The sequence below is a fragment of the Melitaea cinxia genome, chromosome 17 (genome assembly GCF_905220565.1).
Source record: "Melitaea cinxia chromosome 17, ilMelCinx1.1, whole genome shotgun sequence".
Lineage (NCBI taxonomy): Eukaryota > Metazoa > Arthropoda > Insecta > Lepidoptera > Nymphalidae > Melitaea > Melitaea cinxia.
The window spans coordinates 6324856-6337249 of NC_059410.1; the positions used below are offsets into that span (position 1 = coordinate 6324856).

General features: G+C 33.0%; 1 protein-coding gene across 3 annotated transcripts in view; it reads left to right on the forward strand.

Annotated features, from left to right (window-relative positions):
• Nucleotides 1-7554, forward strand: part of LOC123661915 (guanine nucleotide-binding protein G(o) subunit alpha) — a 63937-nt gene extending 56383 nt beyond the window's left edge. For all 3 annotated transcript variants that reach the window (XM_045596850.1, XM_045596848.1, XM_045596847.1), the window contains exons 5-8: nt 3080-3208; nt 3708-3837; nt 6317-6470; nt 6895-7554. In XM_045596850.1, coding sequence (XP_045452806.1) covers nt 3080-3208; nt 3708-3837; nt 6317-6470; nt 6895-7082 — 601 coding nt within the window. In that variant the 3' untranslated portion in view covers nt 7083-7554. The remainder of the gene's footprint in view (nt 1-3079; nt 3209-3707; nt 3838-6316; nt 6471-6894) is intronic.
• Nucleotides 7555-12394: the final 4840 nt, after the last annotated feature.

The window sequence follows — 12394 nt, forward strand, 5'->3', positions numbered from 1 at the left end:
CAAGACTGAAATGTAAATTCACTATTACCAACTGGCTCAAATCTTTCACATACGATGATACCGAAAACCTACTTGTTCACTAGCAGCTGACTCTGGGTATATAATTGTTTGTATTTTATTATTACTATTATTATTATTATTATTATTTTTCTTTCTAATTACCTAAATTTTCTTGTTGACCTTTTGGGTCTTTGTTGGCAATTATTATAAATTGGTAAAACAAGTTTACATATACCTTCATCTGCGAGGCTTGTCTCCATTTGGACAAGTTGAGCACATGATCCTGTATTCTTAACTTTGGGGGGGGGACCTGGTGACTTATAGTACAGGTATTTTATACCTTTTTTGAGCACCAGTCCTTCGCTAATCGTGTTGTCAAACTTTGTGTAAAAAACTTTGTGTAAAAATTACTTATAACTTATTTTCCTCATAATGTAATCTTCATCTAAATAAATATTATTATTATTATTATTATTATTATAGAAAATTCAGTTAAGTAATAATCATTGTAGAAAATGTAATTTGTAGGCTACCCGGCTGTGTGAAGTTCCTGTATATAATATTATTCAAGAATCGCGTGTTGTCTGGTCGGTTCCAACTCGTTAATATGTATACGGTGCCGACGCCCCGACTCGAAGTCGCCGCTTGCAACTAGTGGCGTACCAAGAGCCCAGTTCGCAAATATCAACTGTAAATTAGTAAAAAACCCAGCCTATTAGTGTATTAAAATAATGATTCACAAATAATTAATTAACTGTTATTAAATGGATTTTTACTTACTTTCGTGTTAATAGAATATCGACGGCAACGCTCAATTTTATAACGGTTTGTAAAATATTGTGCTTTACAAAGCCAATGAAATAAATAAAATGGAAGAAATTTTATCGATATTCTCGATTCGAAGAAATTTATGGGATTTAATTAGCTGGTGCAGATTTTGTTAAGAACTACGATTAATTTTGCCATAGCAAATATAAACCATATTCCCCGCAATCATTTATATGAGCCGATAAAGGAAAAACCCATGACGAACACTTGCCCTGACTGCGTTTTATAGTTGTATTCGAAAAGTTATAGAAACATCGACCGACTACTACCATGTACCTAATCTTTATAAATATTACTTTTCTTAGTACAATAGCAATATATAAATACAACAGTTCTTTTATTATCGGTAGACAAAACTCAGTTTAACATTGCACTGTAAAATAATTGTCTGCTAGCAAAGGAAAAAAAGATTAATACAACGTAGGTAGACTAAAAATTAGTCAATTAGGTATGTGTTATCAAGGATAACTCAAAAAGTACTTATCAGATCTCGATTAACTTTAAATATAACCACATGAAAAGCATTAGAATTCGATTAAAAAAGAATCTTCGAAATCGGTCCACACATAAAAAATACAGTCGAATTGAGAAGCTCTTCCTTGTTTTGAAGTGGGAAGTGGGAGTTAAGAGGCACTCTAGAGGCATTGTCTGCATCAATATCAAAGAGATGAACTTATCACTATGTATTATATTACATAACTATGTACCGTAATTATCATGTCATATTTTATTATCTCATAAATCTACAAATTTAGTATGATTCAAATATTTTTAATTATTACTAAAGTATGGACAAAGAGTGAAGTAGCATCCGCATTACATTTCTATACATATGTGTATTAGATGTATATATATGGGATAGATGTCCTCTTATATAAAAACTAAGGAATGTGACACGTACTTCAATTACACCACATAAGTAACATGAGTAAGTCAATTGGCTCGATTGAGTCAAGAACACTTACCTTGATATTTTATTAGTGATCACAGAGTTCATTAGTCATTAATTACATAAGATGTACGCTTTTTATTTCATAGTAATGAATTATAAAATTTACTTGAATATTCTTCACTGTTTTTCGAATATGTAAATTTTACTCTATTTAAAAGTCTAAATCCATCGTTTCATTTGTGTTAATGATTACTCAACTGAAATATTTGCATAATTTTATTCTATATAATCTTACCTTGATCTATTAATATTGATTGAAGTTTACGTAAAAAATAATATAGGTATATTTTTTTATACGTAAATGAAAATTTCCAACTAGATTTACGATAATTATATCAATAACTTTGGATAGATATTTTTGCTAGTGATAATAAACATATTAATTTTGATGTTCCCCAAAAAAACATCTTACTAAAATATATAATTGATTTATTCAAAATAAAAATGCGCCACATCTTTGACTAGTGTGATTGACAACGCCACTCAAATTTCCTCAGCTCAAAACGTCTCTTAATAAGGTCCAAAACAATTTATTATCTGTTACTTATAAATTAGATCAGTATAAAAAATGTTTTTTCTAACCAAGCGCAATGTTAAGTCAAAAGTTACCAAATAGCTTAGGAAATCCGACTAGCTCCAATCATACGTTTTACTTTTTGACTATATTTATTTTAAACTAATTTTATTTGTTTTTAGGCAAATCTTGTACTTTTTTCCTAAAATCCAATATCAGGTCGTTGAGTGTGAAGAGTTTATTTATTTATATAAAATAATAACAAATCATTTCTCTATCAATTATAATATGCAAAGGGTAAAAAAAATGTTATATATGAAACTCAATAATATTATGTATTGATGAATCAAAGCCTACATAGCTATAATATTTTAGCTGTTAAGTCACCTAACGAGCAATCGATCTGGCGCGCTTTAATGAGTCACACAGAACTAGACGCAATTATGATCACACCTTGTTTTATAACGTTATGTGTGTCAACGCAACATTCGTACCGATATCAAACCTACTAATTATATTTTTAGTAGTCCTTCGGGCTATTATCAACGATCTGTCTTGATAATCGTCAGATTAGTTAATAGTTACCATTTTATATACACTCACGGTAGTTTGTTCCTAAGGTAAGTAATGTTTGTATAGGCCCTCGGGAGTCGAAAAATTCAGCAAACCATTAAACCAACTCTCACGACTTTTTTAAACAATAAGAGTGTTATATCAGCACTCATATAAACCAAAAGGCATAATCGTTTATTATTAGTAGATTAATTGATTATTTTTATTTTCAGTTTCCTGGACGATCTCGACCGGTTAGGCGCTAGAGACTACCAGCCAACCGAACAGGATATATTAAGAACTAGAGTCAAAACCACCGGAATCGTCGAAGTGCACTTTTCCTTCAAAAACCTTAATTTTAAGTAAGTACATGCATTTATCAAAAAAATTATAAAATAAATATATTGTTATACATAAAGTAAGTATATCCTAAATAGTCCCCAGACCTTATTTATTTACTGATCGACAAAATACATACAATAGAGTAGTATTAGTGTGTTCAGTGAACGTATAGGTTACATACCCGCTAGTTTGGACCGATGGTCAATTCTTAGATATAAGGTGCTAAAAGAAGGTAGGTACATAAAAATTGTACTAACTTTATTGATATATTCTGATGGTTAATTCTTATACGTATACGTATGTTATAAGAAATATTGTAAACAATATGAAATTGATACTGCCAGATACCTTTGTCGGCAGTATTTATTCCCCAGCCTGGCTGGTCCAGATTTTGAACGGAATATTTTCTGCTATGTCCTACCGCAATAAATGATCTAAATTGAATGTTCTCGATAATAATAAATACAAAATTTTCTAATGTTATCCTCTCATCTTACAATTCTGTATTCCTCATTCCAGATTATTCGACGTGGGCGGTCAGAGATCGGAGAGAAAGAAATGGATCCACTGCTTCGAGGACGTGACGGCGATCATATTCTGCGTCGCCATGTCCGAGTACGACCAGGTGTTGCATGAAGACGAGACAACGGTAAATATAGCTAAATATTTATTTTTATTTGCGCTACTGTCGATCCTAGCTTGCTTTTAGTTGCAGTAATCTCACTTCTGTAGTATGCTAAAGATTATTTATAAAATACTAGCTTTTACCCGCGGCTTCGCTCGCATTGAATTTTTTTAAATAAAAAGTATGCTATGTTTCTTCTAATACTTCCAAGAATTTGTGTACAAAGTTTCATGATGATCGGTTGAGTAGTTTTCGCGTGAAAGCGTAACAAAAAAACTTACATTCATATTTATAATATTAGTAGGGATAAGATCTCGTACAAGAAGTACTTAAGCGGGTTAAGCTAGTCTTGAATATATCTTCTGTTCGAAGACGCGACTTTGTTCACGTAGGAGATTCTATCTGGAAACTCATTAATTTTTAATGGTGAGATCCCGTGCGAATTATGGAATAAAAAGTTATGTTGCCATGTGACCTTCTTTATCTTATTTGAGCCGCTCAAGAGATAGTTGTATAGATATATAGACAAACATTTAAAAAAAAATTAATTTATTGTGCAAATAAACTATAAAGACTCGACAAAACACAGTGATTGTTTGTTTGTTTTTTACAATTTTTTTTTTTATTTATAATTTTAGCCTTTTGGGATATTTGTTGTTTTTGCTTCCAGTGAAAGTCCTGTAAAAATCGGTTCAACCATTCCGGAGCCCGGACAAACAGAAAGATAGACAGACAGACAGGCAAAATATTTAATATTATTTGTCTTAGTATCGGGGAAATAACTATATGCACGTGAAAAAACTGTTATTATTTATCTAAATAATTTGTGATACTTTGAATCCATCCTTTAAGGCCATACTCATAATTATGCTGTCATGTGTATGCTTACAGAATATCTATTACATTTATCAATTAATTTAAACAATAAGCAAAAAAATCACACAAAGTATGCTGAAAAATATACAATTAATATTTCTAAAGCTTGTACCAATGTTGTCTATCGTATTTGAGTTTGATAATTGTGAAACTGATGGTACTGGTTAAATAAAAAAGGCAACTAAAAAAAACTAGTTATTCAAAAAGTAAATTGCTTAATAAATTTGTAAAGTGCTTGCTTGTTACATAACATCAGCACTTGTAGATTATAGTTATCAATGTTTATAAAACGCTAACTTCACTCTGATAACTTTTTTCTCCTTCACAATTGATTAAAGAGCACCTACATCTCGTTGTGTTTATCTTGAACATATTTCTACGATCTTTATCTTAAACATTGAGGAAATGATGATTCTATCTTTTAATACTAAACTTGTACACTTGATTGCAATTTTTCATAATATTTTAATTTGTGTATCTAGTGTCCTGTAAATAGTGAACTAATGGGACATTGTGATGGGGTAGGTCAGTAATTATTTATAGAAAACACATTTTCAGTATCCTTAGGCTAATTACATTAAAACTGTTGCAAATAAAGTATTTTATCTCTTATTAATAAAATCTAAATATAATAGTAAAACTATTAAAATAAGTATTCCTCGTTTTTTACTGTTTTTAGCATATTTTAGATATACATGCCTAATAAGTTAGTAAGCGACTGCGAAAACAGTACTTAAACAACCTGACGCTGGTCAAAGACGTATCCTTAACAGGAAGACCTACTTTTATTAGGAATCTACCAAACGGAAGAAGGTCAAACTAGTCACAAGGCACAACCTTTGAGCGTGAAAACACACAGGGCCGACAACTTAAATAAACAATAAACAATGTAAATATTGTACTATTTACAATTTTTTACGATTCAGCCTGTAATATTCCACCGCTGGGCATAGGCCTCTTTCCCATGTAGGAGAAGGATCAGAGCTTAATCCACTATGCTGCTCCAATGCGGATTGGCGGATATATTCCTTACTATGAGTAACGATCACTATCACATGATAACAACCGGGATCGACGGCTTAACGTGCTCTCCGAGGCACGCTGGGGAGACCCACAAGGACTCCACAAACATCCAGACCACGGCAATCATCTGTATGGCCAATACAAATGTTTGTCATGTGCAGGGATCGAACCCGTAACCGGCAGCGCAACAGCCAGTGCTGTGACCGTTGCGCCAACGCGGCGTCACAATAAAAAATTTATGAAATCATTTAAATATATGAATATCACTACATAGAAGTCAATAAAGGCAAGGCGTAGTAGCTATAGTTAGCAATATTATTAAACAAATTTTTAAAATGTTTTGTAATTTTTAATGTTATTTTAAACTTTTAAATTATTTTTATGATTCTTGATTAAATTGCATATATGAAAATAAAATTTAACTGGTGTCACATTCCGGAAATTCTTAACTTTTTTTTAATGTATATCTATGTGTTTCTATCCATTAACTTCAGTAGGTTGGACTGATTTTGTCGAGACATTCAACTCAAGTTGAGTGAATTCTTCTGAGATTAAAAAAGTACAGCTAGTCTATAAGTTATTAATTGTTGTTATTTAATTCTAGAACCGTATGCAAGAGAGTCTGAAGCTATTCGACTCGATCTGCAACAACAAGTGGTTCACTGACACGAGCATCATCCTATTCCTGAACAAAAAGGATCTCTTCGAGGAGAAGATCCGCAAGTCGCCGCTCACCATCTGCTTCCCGGAATACACGGGTAAGATATTTAAAATTCGTTTACTTTGTACACCTTTATATGGACCAGTTCAGTAATCGTCAGAAAGATTATTTTGTTTTTGTTACAAAAGATTCGTAAATATAACAGAAATATAATCGTAATAAAAAAATTCTGTGCCATGTGTATATGAAGAACTTTATTAGTTTTGATCGATCCCATTTATCTAACTAAAGAATAAATATGTACTAGGTATGTTTGTTGCAATCTATTTAAAAATATATACTATATTTTAGCAATTGCAAGCTAGACTTCGATGAGGACAAATTAGGGATAAAAATGGTACTTTAGGTATGGAATCGGAGGATAATTTTCATGGATTTCGTTTTATTGTATATGCAATCAAAGTAAGAATACAAATCGAATGGGAACTTTGGGTATTAAATTCAACAATCTTTGTCTACAGGTGCGCAAGAGTACGGCGAGGCGGCTGCGTACATCCAAGCCCAGTTCGAGGCTAAGAACAAATCCACAACCAAGGAAATCTACTGTCACATGACTTGCGCCACCGACACCAATAACATACAGTTCGTGTTCGACGCCGTCACCGACGTTATCATCGCCAACAACCTGCGCGGTTGCGGCCTCTACTAGACAACCTAGCAACCACCCTCCCCTCACAACCGTAACCAGGGCTGCCAGTGACTCAACAGAGTGTATGTAACATACATACTCCCCTCACCTATAACCATGGCTGCCAATTACTCTGTTAACTATTATCATTTACGAAACACAACATAAAGCAACCAGGGCTGCCAGCGGCTTTACTTACTATTATCATTGTTGTTGTGTAAATCAACAGAGTTGGTAGAAGTTTTCTGTAATGAGTGCTTGGAATTTTTGTCTAATTGGAAAAGCTCTACTTACTATTATCATTGTTATGTAAATGAATAGAGCTGGTGGAAATTGTTTGTAACAAATACCTGAAATTTTTTGTCTCATTTAATAATTGATAATTGTCGATTGTTATTAGTTTCTTTTAATTTGGAAAATTGGGTATGTATCGACAATCAATATACAAATGAACGATGCGTAAAATGTGTCAAGCGACTCTTAACTATTCTCATTGTTGTTTTGTAAATCGTAAACAATTTCCACCAAGCTCTATGCTTGGTGGAAATTGTTTTCTTGTGCTCGAAATTTCTCTTGTTTGAAAATTGATGATTGTCAATTGTTATTAATTTATTTAAATTTGGAAAATTGTGTATTAATCCCCAATATAAGATCGACGGTGAAAAGTGCGTCATATAATATTGTATAAAACTTAATATTCTGGCAGCCCTGTCGATCGCGTCGAGCGTTTTGATCCGTCTCGGAGTAACTGGGCGTGGTTACAGGGTATCGTTTATATTACTTGCAGAAGATTTCTTTGATTTTCTCAGAACAATTGATAAGTTATAAAATTTTAATTAGTCAATGAGCAACAAAATTTGCTAATAATAATAATTTTTATGTAAAACAGTTGTCTCGTTTCCCTGTGCTGACCTCAGTGGCTGGTCTAGATACCGCGATTCGTTACTCCATCAAACTCCGAGCGGTTTCGCAGTGCTCGTACGATTAACTGAATGATTTTCTTTCATAATATTTATCATAGAACGTATTTTTGTGGTCGTACAGCAGTGTTTTCTCCTCGGAGGTCACGAGTATCATATATTTTTACGAGAAGTAAGCTTAATGGATATACCGCCGATGTGTGACTACATGGCTTAGGTCGTTTTCTGTTACGTGCTATAGACAAATGCGGTGTGCAACTAGATCCGACCCACCTCACAATATTATAGCTGTGGTACTATGAATACTATTGTAGTATTATAGACACAGTATTCTAGCTTATTCTGAAACGACTCAAAATATATAATGCGAAAACCCAATCTAGTACAGTTGAAATTTAAGTATCCAGTGTTCAATTCTAAATTTTGGTGCTAGGACATAAATTGATATGAAAACGGTTGTGTGCGATCTAGTTGCGACACTGTAGACGCATGTGCTTATATACTCACTCTCTTACGGACCAAAAACAGAAAGGAACCAAATATTTAGCGCAGAACAGTAGTGATGATATGCATGAGTATGTTCACAGGCCTACTTTAACTGTTACAAAGTATCATTCCATTATTAGGTATTATCACTTACTATGAAAAATTTATTTTTTTATAAACTTTTGAATGCACAAACCGTAACTCGCAGTGGTGAGGCCGCGCCTCGTGTTACATTTAACAGTAAAAAGCAAGTGTGTTGGGTCGAGGCGAGTACTGTTTAAGTTAAGCGTACTATGCACAAACCGTTTATTCCTACGAGAGAATTAGTTCGTTATGCCATATACAAATATATATAATTCTTTTGTGTTCATATTTTTTCTATATCACTTTTACTGTAACCTTAAGACGTAGCGATTTAAGATCAACTTGTATGCAATTATAAATCATGTTAGGTATTTATTTTTATCTAGCGTACTTGTATTAAACGATGGTATGTAACTTTCATGTTTAATTTATACGATTAAACGGTAACGTGGTCGTGTAAGTCTGCCAGTCTGCCGGTGTGCGAGGACTACAGGATCCCATCTATAGACCGGGTTCTGTTCGCATTACGTGTAAGATATGTGAGTATATAAACTTGTATACACTCGCGAATTGGCGTAATCAATATTATACATATATAAACTATATTACATAATTTATTATTAATACTAAAATAAATAAAAAATCTTACTTTTAAGAGTTAGTACAGTAATTGTATCAATAAACATTAATTAATAATGCGATTAGGCAGTAAACCTTTACTATTATCATAGTTAGGTCATTTATTTTTCATTTTATGTTTTATGAGTATGTAAAAAGTGATTACTTGAATGAAATTGTAATGCCTACACGTGACCGCGCGGACCACACGTTGAGACGAAAGGGCGTTGAAGTTTTAAGATCGAAAAGATCACTTTGGTAGTGTCTGCCGTCGTTTGGAAACTACGGTTATTCAGAGTTTTGAAAGTACCGTCAGTGAAGCCGAGTCGCTACCACAGTGGTGTCAGAGTGGCGTCAGAGTGGTCCACGCACGAGCCCCGCTCGCTTGTTGCTAGGTAGGTTTTTTACTGTTATATAACAATATGTGTATGTAAAACAGAACTAATAAGTATAATTAGAGCAGTTCTACATTCGATTCTGAAACATAATTTTAGGTAAGCTTCGTACTACGTTTAACGAGGAACCGTTGATGATCAGTCGTCGCCGTTTGTTTTTGCAATTCGATGTGTTCCTCCGCCGCTGATTGTTAACTTGTATGCTTTAATATTTCGAGTGAATGTGATGTAAATTTTGTACACTGCCGCATTGTTTATTCGCTCGAATCACATTTAGTTGATAAGAAACGTGACAGTGACCGAAACGCACACGCCACGACGCGACATCTCGTTAGTTAGGGATACAAAAATTGTGCACAAATTATGTGATTGCGTGGTCTGTGCGTACGCTTCTTATTTTAAGACTGAAATGTTGCGGCTCAAGTTCGCGCTTTTTAGAGTCACGGGACGAGGTATGTGAAGTTTTTGAAAATTAACGTCGAACGGGGCTATATAGACGCGCCCGTGCATTTAGAACTTTCCTGAAGCGACAGCGTTCAAATTAGCCATTCTTTTGAGTTTTATTAATATACAATTTAGTATCTGAGACTTCAGTACGTTATCACTTGCTTCATTCATGTTTACCAAAGTTATTACTAACCTCACTATTTATACGAAGTTTGTTCTCTATAACTAACTCACGTCTGAGATTCGCGGTAAGGGCGGAGGTGCGACCCTGCATCGCATAGTCGTATGGGTACCGATCTGAGTACAATGCGAAACCTTATTTAGAATTGAAGACATGTAACGTTATCTGTAGCGCGCGGGGCGCCGGCTAGAAGCAATCTCGCCAGCGCCCCTTCTATAAAAAAATCGAGCATTTTATGAGAGTAAAATTTTAGTCACTAGTGGGTAATTTTTGAATGTGATTCAATCTTATCTTTATTTTTCTATAACGAGTGACATTGTAACCGTTTAATTTCTTTACGTTCAGACTGTAACATGTTTTTTGTAATGCATTTACTGAAAGCGATGTATTTAACCAACGATGTAATAAAACAATATTTTCTCTTTTTTGTATCTCGTCTGCACTGGTATTTTTTATTGAATTTACTATAAATGTAACTTTAAGTGTATAATTTTAAATAATTACTGAAAATGATTATATTCTAATTTTTATGTTCAAATAATAATGTTTGTTTTATTTCTACCTCCCCTTCAGTCTCAAGTAAACGTCTACCTGAAGAAACAATCCACGTGTAAGTGATTGTACTACATACCAAAAAAACATTTATTTTATAACTACAGTATAAGATTTACTATTTAAATTACATAATTAGGTTTGACAGTAATAGTTAAACATAGATCAAGTAGTTAAAGTGAAGTTAACGCCGTAGAATAGGCAACACTCAACAGTTACTCTTTTAAAACAGTCAGTCACATAATATTTACATTATGCTATTTACAAATAATAAAACGATAATACCTACTTTTCTGAAATGACGATTAAACACACCGCAATAAGTTATACTCTGATAATTACCAGACCCACTACACCACCAGAACCAGAACAGTACAATTTCTGTTATGTCTCAGAAACCTTCAATTCAGTCTCGAAATCAAATATGGAAAATAAAGATGGCTACTATGATAACGCTTAACCCCTTTATAAAAGATTGTAAACTATCCTAGGTACTTTGCCTCCTCTCTGACCACCGGGTGTGGCGTAATAATTAAATAATTAGGTATATTTTAATAATATAAATACGCATTATCAAAGATTACTCCAAAAGTTGTAATCAGATCTCGATGAAATTTAAATGTGACCACATAATAAAGATAGCTCTTTTCGAGAGTTTCCCTCGATTTCTCTGGGATCCAATCATCAGATCCTGGTTTTCTTATCATGGTATCAAACTAGGGATATCACCTTTCCAACGAAACAAGAATTATCAAAATCGGTTTATAAACGACGGAGTTATCCCCGAACATACATTATATATATATATATATATATATATATATATATATAGGTTTAAAGAACTTTATTTCTCAAGAACATTACAGTTCACTTATGAGTATTGTACATATAGATTACATTTCACACTGTGACGTGGTAAGGAAATAGAAAAATCACTCTCTTAAGTGCAATTTATCACTGGTTGGTGATATATATATATATATATATATGCGGTCGAATTGAGTAACCTCCTCCTTTTTTCGAAGTCGGTTAAAAATACACTTATTCACGAAATGTCAATGAAATGAATTACATAATTGGTTACATAAGTGTTATTTTAATATGTGCAATTGTTAAGCTTAAAAACAAGTGAAAAAAAATGTGGTGTCATGGGAGTTGGGACACCAGGTAGGAACGAAGTTCCTTCGGATAGTATAGAAGCAACACAATTTGAATTAAAACAAAATGTTGAAATTTATATACTTATATTTTCTAGTTCTTGATTTTTTTAATTTTGTTGATTGGTTTTTATATATATATACTTTATTGCACTAAAAATAATGTACAGAAAAATTATACATAAAGTTGATGGCAAAGGTGGACTTATCTCTAGAAGAGATCTCTTCCAGTCAACCAATGGTCATGAGAGAGAGTGTCATATAGCGGGGAACACAGTGCAAGAATTATTAACGTAATAGCTAAAGAACTGTAATATATTACATACTTACAGGTATAAATACATACACTTACATAGATACATATATACACATACATACGTACACACATAAATACAAATATATGATATAATATTATAGGTAATTATATAATTATATACTTACATATTCATTAAGTAGATGATTGTAAATTGAGTTGAGAAATAAAGTGCTCCTT